This window comes from Anguilla anguilla, chromosome 1 (assembly GCF_013347855.1).
Source record: "Anguilla anguilla isolate fAngAng1 chromosome 1, fAngAng1.pri, whole genome shotgun sequence".
Lineage (NCBI taxonomy): Eukaryota > Metazoa > Chordata > Actinopteri > Anguilliformes > Anguillidae > Anguilla > Anguilla anguilla.
This window is the reverse complement of record NC_049201.1, coordinates 85,935,473-85,956,731: the sequence shown is the minus strand read 5'-3', so window position 1 is coordinate 85,956,731 and position 21,259 is coordinate 85,935,473. Positions and strand designations below refer to the sequence as shown.

Sequence of the window (21,259 nt, the reverse complement as noted above, 5' to 3'; positions counted from 1 at the left end):
CAACTATCTTAAAACACACCAACTCTTCACATAATGCCCCCACTATTCCAAAACACACCAACTCTTCACATAATGTCCCAACTATCTTAAAACACACCAACCCTTCACATAATGTCCCCACTATTCTAAAACACACCAACTCTTCACATAACGTCCCCATTATTCCAAAACACACCAACTCTTCACATAACATCCCCACTATTCTAAAACACAACAACTCTTTACATAACGTCCCCACTATTCCAAAACACACCAACTCTTCACATAACGTCCCCACTATTCTGAAACACACCAACTCTTCACATAATGTCCCGCTATTCTAAAACACACCAACTCTTCACATAACGTCCCCACTATTCTAAAACACAACAACTCTTTACATAACGTCCCCACTATTCCAAAACACACCAACTCTTCACATAACGTCCTGCTATTCTGAAACACACCAACTCTTCACATAACGTCCTGCTATTCTAAAACACACCAACTCTTCACATAACGTCCCCACTATTCCAAAACACACCAACTCTTCACATAACGTCCTGCTATTCTAAAACACACCAACTCTTCACATAACGTCCCCACTATTCTAAAACACACCAACTCTTCACATAACGTCCCCACTATTCTAAAACACACCAACTCTTCACATAACGTCCCCACTATTCTGAAACACACCAACTCTTCACATAATGTCCTGCTATTCTAAAACACACAAACTCTTCACATAACGTCCCCACTATTCTGAAACACACCAACTCTTCACATAACGTTCCCACTATTCTGAAACACACCAACTCTTCACATAACGTCCCCGCTATTCTAAAACACGCAAACTCTTCACATAACGTCCCCACTATTCTGAAACACACCAACCCTTCACATAATGGCCCTGCTATATTCCTCCCGGGACAGTCCTTGTATTTGCTATTTGACTCTGAGGAAGACGTACTGGACATCGAAACGTCCGTCTAGTTTCCCCTGGTACATTACAGTTTTTTTGATCTGTGCTCTGTGTGCTCCAGAATTCCTTATTTCCGACTAGTCCCCGTGAAGTTGTCTGGGTAAGGAGTCTCCATACTTTGACTGTCCCGGCTGTTCAGCACCTATTTAGTCCTCTTTCATTTAGCTGACGGGAAGTACTTTGGGCCTCTCCCCTTTTATACGACCCAGGAGTTAAATGCAAAAGTGTACTGTGTAGTGCAGACTGTCGGGTCTAATTTGAGGGCCTTTACACCCATATGGGGTGATCTGTGTAGGAACTGCAGCTCTTTATATACAGTCCCCCGTACACTGTATTGATTTAAAATGCTTCTGCTTTTTGTTGCAGATTGTACAGGCCTATATGTTAAATGTTTTTGCTTCTTATAAAGTACTGCATAAGTACATACATGTACACGCACACACACACGCACACACCCCTCTGTACTCAACACATCTCACAGTTCTAACCCTAAACATCACACATAGGTACCACATCAGGTAATGTGTATAAAAATATCTTTATTGTATAGAAAAATTATAAGTAAAAAAAAGTCATAAATAAAGCATGTCAGCCACAATAATTGTAATACATGAACAATAACAATATTTACAAATATTTAAAATATAAAATTGGTCATTCATAAAAACAGGGCACCACCCAAACACTTGCCCACTGAACACTTGAACGGCCAGACTGCAAGGTTACAGCCGTGTGTATAAGGTTCAGGGCACCAGTGGCTAAATCCCAGCCTTGCATTTGGCCAAGTATTAATAATTTAAAAAGCTCAATGATGTAAATAAAAATAAATAATTCCTGCTTTGTGGAGCATAGCACAGGCAGAGAGGGGGCCAAGCCACAGTGGGCTCCAATGGCTTCTGCTTGAGTGTCAGACACCACAAATCCAGGTGTGTTTTCAGGTGCATTCTCGAGTTCCCTTTTCACCTCATTTATCTTGCCCAATGGCGCGACAGTCTTCATCGCATCACCATCCGGCTCAAAGTCCGGACGGGCATGTTCCATCCTGTCCCCCTACAGATCAATAGCAGATTATTTTGCTGATTAAAACCAACAGCAAAACAGTGCCAGCATGCATCTAATCGATTATAAAAGTGGTTCAAAATTAACAAACAAATATATTCTTTTTATTTACAGAACACAACATCATGAAATGCCTGCATATATGTGTTTGATTATGTTTAAACATTTTGAAAACAATAAACCCAAATCAAAATTTAAACCAGTTAATTCCGAGCCGCATTCTGGATGGCGGGTTGAAGTGTTTATAAACACATCAGGCAGAAAGAAGCAGTGAATTAACCCTTTGTTGGGAGCAGGGTTACGCACATCTCCCACACTCCCACCTCCTCTGTGTCAGTTTGAGAGACAAATGCTCCAGTGTTACTCAGCAACCAGACGCAGTGCCCACACTAAGGAACGAACCTGGCTCCTCTCACCTAAAGAGAAAACAACAGAAGAAGAAAAGCGGAGGCCAAATTCAATGCCATCATGACTGGATGGGGTGAGTGAAGCTGCTAAGCTTGCAAGACCATTAGCTTGCCCGGTTTGGGAAGAACCAGTCTGAGGTTTAGAGGATTTCTGTTACGGACACTGAGGGAAGATTTTATGTGTTCATGTCTCCAAGCCAGTTTATCATTTAATAAAGGTCTGTTTGTTTTTATACTTGACTTCTTTATGTGAAGCGAATTACAGGAACATCCGTAAGATGGCGTCTGCTCAGCTGCACAGGAAACTACGACAGAGAGGTAAAGGTATCATGGCCTCAAATCACCGTGTTTGGAGGTCTACTGACCTTCTATTTCTTGCCTGGGAATTTGAACAAACCCTCCTGAAGTGTGTTTGTGTTCACGTTTGTTTTACGTTTTGTCCAAACATAAACGAGACAAATGATGTAAAAAAAAATGAGTAAAATAGAAGTTGAAATTTTCTCATGAGCTGATAATTGAGTCATTGCTCAGGAGGTTTTGCTCACTGAATGCTGCATTGTCTGTTGCTCAGCAAACTGATGAGTCATCGCCGGTAATAAGTTCTATATGATGTACAGCGATGTTTGACATCATTCCTCCTCCACACCAGGAGAGGGTGCTGTTCTAGGTGAAGACGGGTTTGTTTTCATCCTGCAGGTCCAGCTCCTCCTCGCTGTCGTCCACTTCCTGGATGATGAGGTCAGCGCCGGAGTCCTCGGCCAGGTCATCGTCGTCATCGTCGGCTAGGAGCCACTCCCTGTCGCCCCCGTCGTCCTCAGCATCCACGGCCAGGAAGAGCCCCGATTGGCTGTCGGCGGCGTCGGGGCCGTCCAGGACCACGCCCTCGCAGCCGCTCCCCTGGAGGCAGTCGCTGCAGAGGCGGTACCGCCGCGTGCCCTCGCTCACCACCCGCCCCGTCTCCTCTGTCACGTGACGCTTGCACTTCCTGCACACCAGCTTCCGCGCCTGGTGGATCTGTGGGGGTGGGGGGGTGTTAGTGTGTACTGCACGGCATCTGCGCAGTCACAGTGCATGCACGACTCACTGCTTCGAAGTGGCCGCGCAGTCGCAGTGGTTAGACGTTGCGCAGTGGCAGTGGTTAGAGGCTGCGCAGACGCAGTCGTAGCGCATGCACGACTCACCGTTTCGCAGCGGCTGCGCAGTCACAGTTGTTAGAGGCTGCGCAGTCGCAGTCGTAGCGCATGCGCGACTCACCGCTTCGCAGCGGCTGCGCAGTCACAGTGGTTAGAGGCTGCGCAGTCGCAGTCGCAGTCGTAGCGCATGCGCGACTCACCGTTTCGAAGTGGCTGCGCAGGTGCTCCAGGCGGGTGAAGCGCTTGCTGCAGGCTTCGCAGGGGTACGGCCGCTCGCCCGTGTGGCAGCGCAGGTGTCTCTTCAGATCAGCCTTCCTCTTCACCGTGTGCGTGCAGAACGGGCACTTAAAGCGCATGGAGGGGCTGGAGTCTGCTCACGGGAGGAAGGGGCGGGGCACACAGGAGGGAGGGGCGGGGCACACAGGAGGGAGGGGGCGGGGCACACAGGAGGGAGGGGGCGGGGCACACAGGAGGAAGGGGCGGGGCACACAGGAGGGAGGGGCGGGGCACACAGGAGCAAGGGGCAGGCCACACAGGAGGAAGGGGCGGGGCACACAGGAGGGAGGGGGCGGGGCACACAAGAGCAAGGGGCAGGGCACACATGAGAAAGGGGAGGGGCAGACAGGGGGAAGGGGTGTGGCACAAAGGGAGGGGGCACACATAAGGGGTGGCACATATGGAGATGGGGAGTGGAAATATTAGTGGGTGTGGGATATGGGAGGGGGTGGGGCACACAGGACAGAGGGCAGAAGAGAGGAACCCCATCAGATTTGTGGGATTCATGTGCAGTGGGGGATTCATGTGCAGAGTGGGATTCATATGCAGTGTGGGATTTGTATGCAGTGGGGGATTCATGTGCAGTGTGGGACTCGTATGCAGAGTGGGATCCCTGTACTGCCCCCTCACTTCCCCAGCCCCCTCACCTTTGTTGAAGAAGCCCACCACCCCTACGATGGTGGGCAGGGTGGCGTAGAGCTCGTCAGCTTTCTGCATGTTGAGCGAGGGCTCCCCCTGGAGGTCGGGAGAGTACACTGCGTCGGGCTCGGGTGCAGCCGTGCATCTCTTCCTCTTCCCCGTGCCCCTCCCCCTCCCCTCCGTGCTGACGGGCGCCAGCTGGTACCCCCCCTCGGCCTCCGGGGGGCGCTGCTGGGTCCTGCGCCCGCCCCGCACAGGGGGGGTGCTGCGTTTCGGGGAGGGAGGCTTGGGCTCTGGGTAATACTTCACCTCGGGGCTGTCACAGTAGGCTGGCCAGGGAGAGTCCTGGGGGGAGCCCGGGGGGCTGCCGGGCTCCTTGTGTTGGGAGGTGGGGAGTAGCACCCCCTGCTGGACGGGACTTGCATTTGCATCATGCTCACTCCCTCCACCGTCTTTGCCAAGCGCCACCAGCTGGCGGTCAGCGTCATCATCCTCCTTGGCGCTGATGTCCAGGGATGACTTGATGAAGCCCTTGCAGAAGCTGATAACAGTAATAAATAAATAAGGAGAAGAACAAATTATTACATCATGGTTATAAATCATTATTCATTTCACATCTTACCAGGTCCCGTTAGCACCCCAGCTCTCCAGTAATGAATAATAAACTTTGTAGCTTTCATACGAGGAGCAGCAGCCCAAAGTGTTTCACAGCAGGGGAAAAACAGACCAAGAACAGGGTGTAGGAGAACATACAGACGGTTCTGTTTTCACCTCCAGTTCCACAGCCAGTTCAGACGCAGAAACCGGCTGAGCTGAGCTAACGGTGATCAGAATCAGAACCGCTTTCGACGATCAATTAAGCCCTGAAAGACAACCTAACCCAGCAGACCCCGGGGCCTACGGGACCAGGGCTGGGGAGCCCAGCTTAATGTGAACCCCAAAAGTGGCCCTGGCAGCAGAGCTCCTGGTCTTAAGGGTCTGATCTGAGATCGATCATCAGGGGCTAATGGGACCAGACCCAGACAGCAGGTCCCATCAGGGGGTCACGGGACCAGGCCCAGACAGCAGGCCCCATCAGGGGGTCACGGGACCAGGCCCAGCCAGCAGGCCCCATCAGGGGGGTAATGGGACCAGACCCAGCCAGCAGGCTCCATCAGGGGCTAATGGGACCAGACCCAGCCAGCAGGCCCCATCAGGGGCTAATGGGACCAGGCCCAACCAGCAGGCCCCATCAGGGGCTAATGGGACCAGGCCCACCCAGCAGGCCCCATCAGGGGCTAATGGGACCAGGCCCAACCAGCAGGCCCCATCAGGGGCTAATGGGACCAGACCCAGCCAGCAGGCCCCATCAGGGGCTAATGGGACCAGACCCAGCCAGCAGGCCCCATCAGGGGCTAATGGGACCAGGCCCAACCAGCAGGCCCCATCAGGGGCTAATGGGACCAGGCCCACCCAGCAGGCCCCATCAGGGGCTAATGGGACCAGGCCCAACCAGCAGGCCCCATCAGGGGCTAATGGGACCAGACCCAGCCAGCAGGCCCCATCAGGGGGGTAATGGGACCAGGCCCAACCAGCAGGCCCCATCAGGGGCTAATGGGACCAGGCCCACCCAGCAGGCCCCATCAGGGGCTAATGGGACCAGGCCCAACCAGCAGGCCCCATCAGGGGCTAATGGGACCAGACCCAGCCAGCAGGCCCCATCAGGGGCTAATGGGACCAGGCCCAACCAGCAGGCCCCATCAGGGGCTAATGGGACCAGACCCAACCAGCAGGCCCCATCAGGGGGGGTAATGGGACCAGACCCAGCCAGCAGGCCCCATCAGGGGCTAATGGGACCAGACCCAGCCAGCAGGCCCCATCAGGGGCTAATGGGACCAGGCCCAACCAGCAGGCCCCATCAGGGGCTAATGGGACCAGACCCAACCAGCAGGCCCCATCAGGGGGGTAATGGGACCAGACCCAGCCAGCAGGCCCCATCAGGGGCTAATGGGACCAGACCCAGCCAGCAGGCCCCATCAGGGGCTAATGGGACCAGACCCAGCCAGCAGGCCCCATCAGGGGGTAATGGGGCGACGCCCAGGCCCGCGGGCTCACCTGATGACGTCGTTCATCTGCAGGTAGCTGGCGGCTGACATGACCTCGATGACGTTGTCGCTGGTGAGGCCCAGCCGGCCGGAGTAGACGAAGTCCAGGATGACGGCGAAGACGTCGGGGCTGAAGACGTCGAAGGAGGCGCTGGCGGGCCGGGCGCAGCCGCGCGCGCCCTGCTGCAGGAGCATGCGGAAGTAGCCGCTGCTGCCGGACAGCACGTTGCGGTGCGCCCGAAAAAGCCGTCCCTCCACCAGCACGTCGCAATCGCAGAAGAGTTCCTGCTGCCGCTGCTCGTCCAGCTGCTGGAGGAGGCGGCGCTGGTGGCTGACGGACATCTCCGCGCTGCTCAGTCCCGCCGCCTGTCTGCGGAAACCACGGCAACGACGAGAGAGCGTGTTACACACATCGCATCAGCACGGATGCCGTACATACACATAGGTTACACACACACCACACACTGGTTAAACACACACCACACACAGGTTAAACACACACCACGCATACATACATTACAGGCATTTAGCAGACGCTCTTATCCAGAGCGACTTACACAACAACATACACAGGTTACACACACACCACACATACACCACACACAGGATAAACACACACCACACATAGGTTATACACACACACTACACATAGGTCATACATACTCCACACATACACCACACACTGGATAAAGTGGCTGCAGTTCCACTCTAGTGTGATGATAACTAGTTGTTGTCTCAGTTATATATCCATTGCAGGATAATTGTGATATTCAACAAAAAAAAGATTAATTAATTTCTGCTCAGTGGTGATTCAGTGGGTCCTCAGTTCTGCTAGCATTTCTCAGCAGAAAGGGGATTTATAAATAGCACCGTCACACGTCTGTGTTCAGTCATCAGAGGCTCTGAGAATATGAATCTAAAGTTGCGCAGAGCCCATGATCTGCGTTAGAGCCCAGAAGCACAGGGAGCCCAGAAGCACAGGGAGTTCAGAAGCACAGGGAGTTCAGAAGCAGAGGGAGCCCAGAAGCACGGGGAGTTCAGAAGCACAGGGAGCCCTAAAGCACAGGGGGCCCAGAAGCACAGGGAGTTCAGAAGCACAGGGAGCCATAAAGCACAGGGAGTTCAGAAGCACAGGGAGCCCTAAAGCACAGGGAGCCCTAAAGAACAGGGAGTTCAGAAGCACAGGGGGCCCTAAAGCACAGGGAGCCCAGAAGCACAGGGAGTTCAGAAGCACAGGGAGCCCTAAAGCACAGGGGGTTCAGAAGCACAGGGAGCCCTAAAGCACAGGGAGCCCAGAAGAACAGGGAGCCCTAAAGAACAGGGAGTTCAGAAGCACAGGGGGCCCTAAAGCACAGGGAGCCCAGAAGCACAGGAAGTGCAGAAGCACAGGGTGTTCAGAAGCACAGGGAGCCCAGAAGCACAGGGAGCCCAGAAGCACAGGGAGCCCTAAAGAACAGGGAGTTCAGAAGCACAGGGAGCCATAAAGCACAGGGAGCCCAGAAGCACAGGGAGCCATAAAGCACAGGGAGCCCAGAAGCACAGGGAGCCATAAAGCACAGGGAGTTCAGAAGCACAGGGAGCCCTAAAGCACAGGGAGCCCAGAAGCACAGGGAGCGCAGAAGCACAGGGAGCCCTAAAGCACAGGGAGTTCAGAAGCACAGGGAGCCCTAAAGCACAGGGAGTTCAGAAGCACAGGGAGCCCTAAAGCACAGGGAGTTCAGAAGCACAGGGAGCCCTAAAGCACAGGGGGTTCAGAAGCACAGGGAGCCCTAAAGCACAGGGAGTTCAGAAGCACAGGGAGCCCTAAAGCACAGGGAGTTCAGAAGCACAGGGAGCCATAAAGCACAGGGAGCCCAGAAGCACAGGGAGTGCACAATTGGACAGCATTGCCCAAAGGCAGTTTAATTTAGCACAGACTCTGCCACACATGATGACCTCACAGAGCACGTGCGCCTCTGTGCTAGCAGCAGCGCGATGCCCGCCTGCCTCGGGGAACCTGCGCTGTGAATGAAGGACCGGCTCTTTCCATCTGTAAATCAGACGGAAAGTGGAGCAGCCACAAGCAGCGCTCGGGATGTTGAAAGCGTTATTATTGGCACATTTCTCCCGCGCTCCTGCTCTCAGTTGCTCAGCGATCAGCCTTTCCACGCGCGCGCATCTTTGGTTGTTTAGTAGGGAAGAAACCAAGAGAAGCAGGAACGGGCTCTGTGAGTAATAACAAAGAGAAGCGGGAACGGACTCTGTGAGTAATAATTGATTGGTACCATATGCTGTGTTCTTGGCCTCAAGGCATTGGAATGGCAAAACGAACAAAAAAATGTTTTGCTCCACTTTGTATGTTTGACACAGTTATTCCACAAGCATCTATTTTACCTACATATTATAAGACCTCAATTATTGCATTATTTCTTTTTTGTTTAGATTGATAAGTGAATGTAGGCAAGCGAGCGCCGCCCGACTGTCCCGTTAGGAGCGCACCTCAACACAGAGGCGTCACTAGGGGCGTGCGGGGGGTGCGGACCGCACCGGGTGACAGCATCAGAGGGGGGTGACACCGAAATGACTGGCAATACATTTTTTGTGCAGTGTTTTGTGTAGCGACGGGCTGAAACAGCTAATTTCTCCGATGCAGTTTAATGCCGGTTGATTTAATTAGCGGTATTAATGTTTAACATTAATGTGCTTTGTCGTTTGAATGCATAACCCCGGTCGACAACATCCCACAGCACCCCCACCTCCGCCGGTCGACAACATCGGGTGACACCAACGGTCGACCGCACCAGGTGTCACCAACTCTAGTGACGCCACTGCCTAAACACCCTTATCTTTTGTCTCAGCTACGTGCTCGAGAGCCTTTTGTTTTGTACAACACACGGAGTACTCCTCTGGGACTCCGCCCAGCGCACTCTCCGCACTGTGAGTGGTGGAAAATGCTGTCAATCAACGGCGCGCTTTCGGCGAGAGAAGCTACACCCGACTCTCCGCATCGGGCAACAAGGGACTCCAACCGCCAGCGCTCGAGGCTCCGTCCGCGCGGTGCCGAAAATCCAACTGGGCGACGACAGCGACCCAAGACAACGGTCCTGAAGAGACCTACAGCACACTAGAATTAAAACTGCCCACATCCTTAAACAGCAAACGAAACGTGCATTGAGAAAAAAAAATTAAATACAAATTGCGTTTATACATGATTATCTGGTCGTGCTTATTATGTAAAAATCGCCATGTGCTTTGTCAAAAAGGAGTATTATTCTGAGTATTATTATGCTATTGCCTGATTTACAGAAAATAATTCCAAATTTAAACCAACGTGACGGCGTAGAAGCGCCCGGGGTATCGACGCCCGTTTGGTGCCAAGCGAAAGATTGCCCATCGCAGGAAATAAAACGAGATCCTGCCGCTCCCGGGCACACTGATAGGCATGTAAGCCTGCATTTTAGCATTACATTACGGCAAGGTGTGCGCTGTTAAAATACATGAGAAGCGGGCATTAATTTCGGTCCTCGCGCTACGAAGCCCCAATGTGTCGGGAATGACGCCCACTTGTGTACCAACAATAGAAAGATATCTTGCCACAGCACCACCGTATAGAGAGGGATAAAAATTACTTTCTTCCTTTTTTCAAAAGGATCACGAAACATCTGCCGGTCCAAAGAGTTTGTGGGCAAAGATCTCGCGCACACCCGGTTTTGTTCGCCATATGACGACTAACCCCCCTCACCCCCTCCGTCCGTTCGGGAGCACCACGGTCAGCGGGAGAGGGGATTCGTGTGTTGCGGAGAGAGGCACGCACTTCGCAGGCGTTCCTTATTCGCAGGACCCGCTGACGCCCTAACGTTACACCCAGCCTCCGCGCCACCCCCCTGACCCTGCCAGTAACCGCCTACCTATCGATACTTACTGTTGCCCTGGTTCTCCGGGTGTCCGCGAGGATCCCTTAGTCCTAATTTCAGTGACCATTTCCATTTTTTGGAAAAAAAAAAAAAAAATGTAGTTGGTCCAACGTTAGCTGGCTGCCTCTCTCCTGCTCTCTCGCGCAGGGTACACATTCGTTTAGTTCCTGCTCAGCCCTAAAGACCGAAACCCGGTTATTGGACAAAAGGAGCTGTGCTGACGTGGGTGTTTAGCTGAGCGCCCGAGGGCCGGGGAACCACTTAAAGTCCCAGTGTCCCTTTTTACAACGAGCGAACCTGTCCCGAGGTACCCGCCCGAACGCCCGCGAGGGAACACCAACGCCCAAAAGTGCGGTAGTCTAGGCGATGTGTACCGTTGTGTAGCAGATGCCAGGTTGCTCTCTAAATAGCGATTTTAAACGATTCTCCAAACCTGTGCGCGCGACTTCTGTAAAAATGTCAGCGTGCTGCAATATATAAGGGAGACTTAGGACTCCGTGACTCTCTGTGCATACTATTGGTCCAGTGTGTGCGTGTGTGTGTGCAGTTTAAAAAGTGGTAAAAAAATTTTTTTAAAGCATCAGCCAGTGTTTTTAATTGATATAACTGACCACAACTGTTATCAGTGGAGTGGACCGGTGAAATGTTATACCATATATAAAATATTGTTATTATAATGTACACATATATTTATATGTATGTAAAAGTTATATTTAAAATAAATTAGAGATATCATGGCACAGTGCAGTCAGGTCACATTATGCACCTATGGGAAGGTAATATGTTGCAGTTATACACCATGCCAGTTTAGTAAATGTCCATTTATCTATATTTTCATACACTCGCACATTAAACCACTGTAAAATGTTCACACTCATAGATGAAACCACTGTAAAGTTTTCATACACGCGGAGATTAAACCACTGTAAAGTTCTCATACACTCTTAACCACTGTAAAGTTTTCATACACACGGAGATTAAACCACTGTAAAGTTCTCATACACTCTTAACCACTGTAAAGTTTTCATACACTCTTAGAGTAAACCACGGTCACGTTCTCATACACTCATAGATTGAGTCATTGTAAATTTGTAAGTATGACTGAGCTAATTAAATAAAGGCCTTTGGGAGAAACAGATGGTTGGTGGGTGAGCAGATTGGTGGGCACACAGGAAGAAACGACCACAGATTTAACTTGTGTTTTAACTGCATTTCTATACAGGAGCTCCACAGCAATGCACACACAAACACACAATCACAAATACACACACAGTCACACACACACACACAAACACACAGTCACAAATACAGTCACACACACATACACACAAACACACAGTCACAAATACACACACAGTCACACACACACACACAGTCACAAATACACACACACACACAAACATACTCATAAATACACACACTCAAAAATACACACACAGTCACACACACACACAGACACACAAACACACAATCACAAATACACACACACACACACAGTCACAAATACACACACAGTCACACACACACAAACACACAATCACAAATACACACACACACACACACACACACAATCACAAATACACACACAGTCACACACACATACACACACACACAAACACACAATCACAAATACACACACACACACACACAAACATACTCATAAATACATACACTCACAAATACACAAACACATAGTCGTCAGACTTGAACTACAGGCCTCAGAATATAGCCTAGAGCAGCCACTATCCAGAGATGCCTAAAGGAAAATGTATTCATCAGTCAAACTGCACACAGTGAAACGCACATCAGAGGTGGGAGATCACACAGCTCTCCCAGGATCAGGGTACACCGAGCCAGAGAGTTCTCTGTAGAACAGCCACAGACACACCAGAGCTTCCACAGTCTGAGCAGCATGTAGTCACCGTGCACTTTCCAAACCCTGCACTCTCCTCCTCCGGCATCGACCAATCAGCTTACAGCAGAAAACCAGCCCAGAACAGCAGCCGGAGCCAGCTCATTGGGTGACTCCACTGCACTGCTTTACCCTAATTACAACCAATGGCCCTTCCTGATTATAGGCTAGCCACCATGCTAATCTGAAGGCTTGGATTTTACCCCCGAGTATGTGCTTAATTATAGAATAATTAGAGACCCTTTTCCTGCCTAGAGCTGCAATTTCGGTCGTTCCTGTGCTCTGTGCTCAACAACTTCCACCGAAAAAGAACCTGCAGTAAGTTTAACTCAAAGGCTACTTTTCTCATAACAGCATTGCCCCTGAAAGCCCCACAAGCTTTGTTTCATGGATAAGGTGCTTCAATCGGGTTCGAGGTGATGTGCAGTGGAATCAGTTTTACCCACGACCTGTTCTTTAAAAGCACTTCGCACTTCTGCGGGTGTTGTGGGCGAGTTCTGGACCCGTCCTGCTTTGAAAGCAGTTCAAAAAAGTTCTGGACTGGTTTCCGCAGCCCAAGAAAATGACCTGTTTCTCAGGTACAGGTGGATACACACCTCATCAGCATCAGCTCACCTGTGCCTGTTCCTGTTGGGCGGCAGTGTAGTGTAATGTTTTGGGAACCGGGTTTGTGACTCATAATCCCAGATTCCCAGGTTGTACCCTTGAGCAAGATACTTCACCTGCACTGCTTCAGTACAGATCCAGCTGTATAATGTAAAAAATGCTGTGTGAGTTGTGTAAGTCGCTCTGGTTAAGAGCGTCTACTGAATGCCTGTAATGTGATGTGTCTCAGGTACAGGTGTTTATACACCTGCCCCTCATCTCACCTGCCGGTACTCAGCTCCGTGCCTTTACACTGACACTTCTGCCTCCCTGAAGCTCAACCAACCCAATTTGATGCATCTAATGAATATTCATTAAGGGGGCGGGGTCAAAGACAATATAGCGCCAATGGATGTTCTGTGCTGTAATACAGCACTGGAAACTGGAATCCCAGCTGGGGCATGTCTGTGTGGAGCTTGCATGTTCTCCTGCATATATGAATACACGCTCATGGTAGATAGTACTGTCACCTCACAGTCATGGGTTTGAATCACATCCAGGGCTTGGTGGTGTGGAGATTGCATGTTCTCCCTGTGTCCACCTGGGTTTCCTCCCACAGTCCAAATACATGCAGGTTAGACTAATTACACTATAATACTATTAGACTGTTAAACGGTAAATTACACTTAGGTGTGAGTGTGTGAGTGAGTGGTGTGTGCGCCCTGTGATGGACTGGTGGGCAATCTAGGGTGTATTCAGCCTCATTTAATACACTAGCCTCTGGAAGCTAACATCGCCGTCTAAAGACCCCGCCTACAGCTGGCACATCCTTTTCTCTGCACCTCTGACCGTATCTGGAGACCTAAATGATGATTTAATGTAGACCGAACTGTGCAAGCCAGTACGCTTCACAGTGCGACCAGCAGAGGGCAATAGATATACGAAAAGTTCTAAAACTGATCGTCTGAAACACAAGTTTTCTTAACTGCAATAATCAGCAGGCTACTTTTTCATGATGACTGTACTGAAGGGTGGCAGTGTAATTTTATGGTCAGGGAATATGATTTTATACTTCCAATCTTATTAGTTTGATTCCTGGCAGGGAACTGTGCTGTTGCACCCTTAAGAAATGCGCACAACCTGAAGTGCTTCAGTAAAAATACCCAGAGATACTGATTTTCTGTAGAAAGAATGTAAACTGTGCAAGTCACTTTGGGCAGGAACATCAGCTACATGCTGAAATATAAACGAGAAGAGCCCTATAGGAGCTTGATTAAGTTAATTAAATTAAATACAATTTACATGCAGTGCAGTCATTAGAGCAATGCAGTGACAACAAAAGAATATCAGCTCCACACACTTAAGCATACATACAGTATTTGTGAATGTGTCCATTTACAGTAAATTCAGCAAGCTTGCTGTACACGGTGTGATAGACTTACTGACCGCTGAGGAGCATCAGTTACAAAAAAAATCTGGTGCGTTCGTATGTTCCTAACCTCCACCCGGGACCTGCGCCGCTGCAGCCGGGCTCGGGGGTGACCCGAGTGCATTCTAACGCCGTTAGCTCTTTTTAAACTCAGCTAAAAACCTGACTGCATAGGACGGCCGAGAACATTGTTTGATTTAATAAAGAGTGGCTATGGTTTCTCTCTCCTGGTTCCCTGTAGATATTGCATTTATTGCTTTGCTCGTGTTATTTTATTTATGTTGTGTTTGCTGTGTTCTGCATTGTTCATTTGAATGTATCGTACAGCGCTTTGAGCGTGGGAAAAGCACTTCACCCATAAATTGTGTTATTACCATTATTATTATGAATTATAGGTACCCTACTCTTATTTATTTATTTATTTATTTATTTTGGTTGGGGGGGGCTTAAACCGGAAGTTGTTAATGGTGCGTCAGTAACATTTGTCCGTTTCAAGGCGGCAATGTTAACGTTTAATCATTCGTACATAGGTGGTATGTTTACCAATAGCTAAACGTATAAATAAATTGTCTAGAGTCTTCGTAATTTTTTTCTATTTTGGATTAATCTGATGCAAGCCATTGCTGGACACACAGAACACCCGTGGACGAGTTTGCTTTACATCGCTTCATTTTAGTTTAAATAGGTGAATTATGTTCCCGCTGGTCAGGTTGCTAACACTATGCTAGCTATAGACTATGTAAATGAATTACGTCAGTTTGGTTATTTGTGCCGTAACGAAAAAGTTGCTTAAGAAGGAAATTACACGGCGGTGTAGTTCAGTATTAGGATTGTCGGTGTTAAAGGATAAGCGATGTCGTCTAGTACATTAGCTTATTTGTTGGCTAGCTAGCCAGTTAGTGTCCCCCGAGTGTCGCAAAACGTTGCCAGTTGGAATATTGAATGATTTGCCTGAATTAGCTAAAGTTCCGTAGTTATCTTCTGGTTGTTGCAGTGTGCAGTGCAGTGTTCCTGTCTGTATTCGGCGTGTCCTGGTATTTCGTTGTAGGGTTTGCTGATAATTTTCTTTCTGGATTTCCTTTAGGGATAATGATTAAGATATATCTGTGTAAAGAGAGAGTATTTCTATAGTGGTCGCTATTTGTTTTTGTTACAGTACTAATTCTTGATTTGTTTAGTTCACACTTATTGATTATAAATTGGCCTACTGTGCCTTCTTGGAGATATCACACCTATGTATTCATAAGCGTAACACCGATGTTCTCCACTTTTGTAAGTCACTCTGGATACAAAAGCAGGCATTTGAAAGAAGAGTAAAACATTGGGATGACTGTCTCTCCCCTGTTTGCAGTTGAACATAAAACAGTTAGTATAACTTAACGCGCTGAAAGAGGCGGAATTGTGGTCTGTCCGGGATGAGGAGGGTGAAACCGCCGCATGCGCCTTTTACAAACAGGAAGCGCTGGGCTCGGGAAAATGTTTGTTTGTTTGTTTTTCGAGAGCAGTCCTTGGGTTCAGTCCGAGCTTCACACCGATAATTACAATCAATTACCCTTTAGAATTGGAGACTTTGGAGCAGTGAGCCAGCAGTCCCATAATGCAACGCTCCACTGTGTTTGTAAACAACGGCTTCAGCCTTTGAAATGCAGTTAAAAATATTAAAGTAGTACTTAAGAAATTTTGAAACGGGGACTCTAAATAGATAGGTCCGCATGCCCTGTCTGCATTTGAGTTGATGTTTTTTTTTCAGAGGTGTTTCCCTCTAAATCTCGGTTCATCGCCGACCCAGATATCCGACTCTGAGTGTCCTGGAGACGTGGCACGGAAACGGCGTCATTTTTCACATCTTTGTTTCACAGGTACAGGAGACGCTGGCAACGCCTCTGAGTCTGAGGAGTGTGCCCCCCCCCCCCCCCCTCGTGATGAGGAGGAGTGGTACGGCCCCATAACCCAGGACCTGTCTCCATCTGCAGAAGACTCCAATGGCAGTGTGGAAGGATCCAACACCGGGGACGGGACGGGGGGTGTGGGGGGATCTGTGCGCTCACGATGGAATGGAGACCCGCCCCCTGCGTGGGGATGTGGGAAGCTCCACCCAGGAAGGAGGCGTCTCCACGTCTGCCTCCTGCGCGTGACGGATATTATCCAAGCTGACGGCTCGCTGCCGATGGATCCACTGCGGGAGCGGGGGTGGGAGGGGGGGGGGGGTTAGGGTACTGATGGGTGCACGGGCTGGCGGGTCAACGGCGGGCCCATGCGGGTGAAACGCCGTACGCCCGCTCTGACCTCGGTAAGGCCCTGCCGACTGCTTTGTTGCCCATGGCGACGCAGCGGCGCATCCGCGCGGGAAAGGCTCACACCCGGAGCAAAGCGCTCAGCTGCACGGTGTTCAGCTGCGCAGTGTTGTGCACGCTGTGTTCAGCTGCACGGTGTTCAGCTGCGCAGTGTTGTGCACGCTGTGTTCAGCTGCGCAGTGTTCTGCACACTGTGTTCAGCTGCAGGGTGTTCAGCACGCTGTGTTCTGCTGCGTGGTGTGCACACGGTGTTCAGCTGCGCAGTGTTCAGCTGTGCGGTGCTCAGCATGCAGGGTTCAGCTGCGCAGTATTCAGCACGTGGTGTTCAGCATGCGGTGTTCAGCTGCGCAGTGTTGTGCACGCTGTGTTCAGCTGCGCGGTGTTCAGCTTCCCAGCCCTGTTCCTGGAGATCGTGGACCTCTTGTGTGATTGCTTCAGGTGAGATTTTAAAGGTGCTGTACAAAGTTTAAAGTTTATGAACTCATGAATGTGTAGATGTCACATCAGAAAAAAACTGTAGGACAATTAGTGAGAGTGTAGATTTATTTGTTATGAATGATAAAATAAAAAAGGTTTTAATTGTTTTTCAATATCGGCATATTATGCCAGTGCTCCTCCCTTGTTGCTTTTGGCCATTATTTTGGCCGTTCATGTTCTTCATATCCGTGCATTGAGTGTCTTTATTTCTCAGGAGAGACGCAGGGCGTTTCTGGGACACCCCTGTCTTCTGTGCGTGGAGAACGGGGCTGGGACAGGCTGTGGGGAGAGCCCTAACCCCCCCGCCATGTGGTGGACGGGACATCCATGGGGTTTAGAGGGGGGTTTTGGACCAGTAGGAAAGTGTGTAGTGAGAAATGCTTTGTGAATTGGGCTGTACAGATGAACCAGACTGGGTTTGATGTTTACAGTGAAACCCAGGCCGTGGCAGGGGGAATAAACACGTTTAAAACATGACATGGCTGCCTTTTCCCTGTTTCCTTTTTCCCTGTTTCCTTTCTCTTCTTGGTATTTATTTTAAATCACGTTTTTCTCCCTTAACTTTATTATTTCATTCTTGTCTTGGGAGTGAACGTGCTTGTTGAGTGTTTCTGTGTTTTCTGCTCTTTGGTAACGGATCTCTTTTGAATTCTGTGACGTCTCCGTTTCTCTCACGGTCAGGCTTCATCTATTCCCAGTCATCCTCTTTTTTAATGTCCTACAAATAGTTTTTTACCCCATGTTCTTATTTTGGCCATTTATAAACTGAAAAATGACATTTTAAATGTAAGACCTTTTTTTTTAAAGACAAATTAAGACATTGGTTGAATTAACCCAGAAAGTAGGCTACATAAATTGCTTGTCGGTACTATATAAAATAACAACAAAAATAAGCCGATATAAATGAAACAACCAACAGTAATTACCTGTTTTAACGTAGTGTCTGTGATGCCTTAACACACACACACACACACATATTATAAAATATGGCTGCGCACGATTATGGCTGACTACACCTATCATAATTAGTCTCGCGCTATTTCCTGTCGCACGGTTTACTTTCCCGGGACGCGTGTTTAAAGCGCACCCAGATGTCGCTATAGCGGCTTCGGCAGGGTACTTGTGACAGTACAGTGCTCGCTCTTCCCTTTTCTGCCGCGTGCTCCATGCTTTTTTTATCCCGAGTTTGACCCTGGTTACTGTTTCCTCTCTGGTCTGTGTATAAAGTCCCCATGCGTTCCCCATGCAGTCTCTTTCCCTTACCGCAAAACAGCAGTGAGTGCCTCACTCACCGTCCTTTCACAACTCAAAAAAAGAAAAAATAAATAAAAAAACACAAAATATACAAAAATCTTTATAAAAAATAATTAAGTAGCGGAACATCAACACGAGAAAACTACAAATTAAAAAAATATATATAAAAATCGTAAATACTGATTTTTTTTATTTTAATTTTTCTTTTCTTTTTTAAGAAAACGGAAGGCCTCGGGCTTATCTAGCCTGAAGTTTTTTAAAACAAAATATAAAAACAAATATTTAAAAAAAAAAGAAGAAAACTTGGAAAAACCAGGAGTTCTTGGAAACAATTGGGATTCCACATCACTTCCACGCTGTTACACTGGCTGTCAGTTGTCCTGCCATTTTAAGTTGACGGGTCCTGTAAAAGTTTTGCAGAATACCGGACCGTGTGGGCAGAAACGAATAATCTCTGTAATAACAGAGCGGCATACGTTACGTTATCTAAATACCCCATAAATTCGGAAGCTAGGTGATTGCGCTACTGGACATTTCGCAGCTCGTCGTTCACGACGCGTTTCGCCCATACGTTTCACGCCCGAGAAATGAACACAGCGACAGCGGGCAGTTATCCGATGGCTTCCCTCTACGTTGGCGACCTGCACCCCGATATAACCGAGGCAATGCTGTACGAGAAATTCAGCCCGGCCGGTCCCGTTCTGTCCATTCGGGTCTGTCGCGACATGATCACCCGACGATCCTTGGGTTACGCCTATGTTAACTTTCAGCAACCCGCCGACGGTAAGTCTCATAAAAACGAATTCCCGTTATGTGTGTGCGCACGTCTGGGACGGTATCAATGGGATTATTTAAATACCATTGCCGTGTCCGTGAACAGCGTTTCCCCCAAACGTGTCGTTCGTTGCAGTGCTTTGCAGTGTTTAGCCAGAGAAAACCCAGCACACCGGCTTTTTTTCCTCTCCAAAAGACCATGTGCCTCGCAAGCTGTAGGTAACGGTTTTTTGCCGTACAGGACTGCTTCTAATGTCTATCGTCACCTGGGTCACGTTGATGAATCAGCAAGCCAGCTGATGGAATTGATTTTGAAACGAAAAGGCTCTTCACTTTTTGATAGTGCACCTCTGCTGCAACAGCTACACCCCTCCGAATGAGAATGACCTCATTCCGTAGCAGGCAGAATATATCGGGCTCGACGGTAGCTTAGATCAGGGTCAGTGTGGGGAACGAGTCCTGCGTTTTGAGAAGGGGACAGTTTTTTGGGGGATCTGGCTGTGTTCTTCCTGTTCAGTGCATTGCTCCTGGATTTTTTGCTGTGATTGGCTGAGAGTTCCAGCCCTAGCGAGGTTCCACACTCTCACCCTTGAAGTGTAGTAACACATGACTTGTGTGGCCATGTCTCTATCCGCCTGATATGATACTCACTAGCATGACAACCTCTCTCTCTCTCTCTCTCTCTCTCTATCAGACACACTCATACACACACACACACTCATTCGCTCTTCCACACAGTCGCACACACACAGTCTTAAACACACCTGCATGCACACACACTCTCTCTCACACACACACATACACGCGCGCACACACACACAGACACACAGGACAAGGCAGTGGACCTGTTCCCAAAGCAACATCTTACAGAAGTCACAGAAGCTAACAAAAAATTTATTTAGCTTCCACAGTCACGTAGCTTTTGTATTTGAAACAGACGTTGTGACGCAGTATGTCCGGCAGTCCTCCACACTGTGCCACTCAGTTGGGCAGTGCGTGTGCATGCCTGAAACCTCGGTCGGGTGAGCTTGCAGCCCCTCTGTCTTCTCCCTCTCATAGGTAGGGCTCCCCTCATTTGGATCCTCCCGAATATCAGCACCATGGGAGCGGGACGGGTTCTGCTCCACATTACTAACCCATAACCCAAACTGACCCATTTTCCGCTTCTATTTTAAGGGGTACCAAGGGGACAGACTCTCAGCTTATTTCAGTCCCTCTGTCTGTCTCTCTGTCTCTCTATTCTTCTTTCTTTCATCTGTCTTTCATTCCTCCCTACTCTCTTCATCTCCCACAACACTGTACTCTTTCCCTCTCTCTCCTGCAACTCTCTCTCCCTGTTCATCAGAGTAAAGCAGGAGAGGTGTTCTCCTTGCAAACACGAACACTGATCAAAGCACGGCTCGGTTCTCGCTGTTCCTTGCCCTGGTCCTCCTCGTGCTGGTTCTTCCCCAGTGGTTTGACCCACTGACGCGATGGTGGTGACATCCTGTTATTGTAATGGCTGACTCATGCATAATCACCATCCTGGATGCACTTACCTCTTCCTATATAGAATCCATTGAAAAGTACGGAGAAGGGCAACTAAAGGGGTTCCATGTGGGAAATGTAAAAGTTAAGTAGAAAATCTTAAACAAATGTTTAGCCAAAAAATACTTGTATAGGGGGAGTTTTTTATTAATGAAAGAGGCAAACAAAATGAAGAACAAAATATATTTATGAAACAAGGGGGTGTTGAATGGCCTGTTCTCCTCAATATGTATTCTTATGTTCTTGTGTTCTAGATGGGCTGAATGGCATGTTCTTCCCCACTTAAATGTTCTTACAGTTATGTTACTTTTAATTGCAATTCAGATCAAGGGTGTGTAGATATAGCGCTTGAGCCATAGCTGCAAAATCTCCATATCTCCACTGTGCAGTGAATAACTGAACTGCATACGCACAGAGGGCACAAAGACTCTGTTGTCTCTGTGGTAAAGAGCAACAACAGGTGTCAAAGCACCAGCGTGGCTGTTTCTCCAAGCGTGCAGTGTGCGGTCTCGCCTTCTGCCGGGCTAGAGGTGTCGGGTAAAAATCCAAGAC

At 48.9% G+C, this 21,259-nt stretch overlaps 2 protein-coding genes and 1 long non-coding RNA gene across 3 annotated transcripts in view; 2 read left to right on the top strand and 1 right to left on the bottom strand.

Annotated features, from left to right (window-relative positions):
- Positions 1-1,483: 1,483 nt before the first annotated feature.
- Positions 1,484-10,658, bottom strand: zbtb8a (zinc finger and BTB domain containing 8A). The gene is made up of 5 exons (XM_035402666.1): positions 10,464-10,658; positions 6,573-6,932; positions 4,487-5,019; positions 3,764-3,933; positions 1,484-3,444 (listed from the first exon to the last, which is right to left on the bottom strand). The coding sequence occupies exons 1-5, from the start codon at positions 10,526-10,528 to the stop codon at positions 3,094-3,096; spliced, it is 1,479 nt and encodes a 492-aa protein (XP_035258557.1). The 5' UTR covers positions 10,529-10,658; the 3' UTR covers positions 1,484-3,093.
- A 4,213-nt stretch (positions 10,659-14,871) lies between these two features.
- Positions 14,872-17,629, top strand: LOC118224106. Its single transcript, XR_004764577.1, has 2 exons — positions 14,872-15,066; positions 16,241-17,629. It is a non-coding gene; the product is annotated as an uncharacterized LOC118224106 (long non-coding RNA).
- A 761-nt stretch (positions 17,630-18,390) lies between these two features.
- The window catches only part of pabpc4 (poly(A) binding protein, cytoplasmic 4 (inducible form)), an 18,066-nt gene continuing 15,197 nt past the window's right edge, over positions 18,391-21,259 (top strand). The window contains exon 1 of the mRNA XM_035411218.1: positions 18,391-19,189. Coding sequence (XP_035267109.1) covers positions 18,994-19,189 — 196 coding nt within the window. The 5' untranslated portion in view covers positions 18,391-18,993. The remainder of the gene's footprint in view (positions 19,190-21,259) is intronic.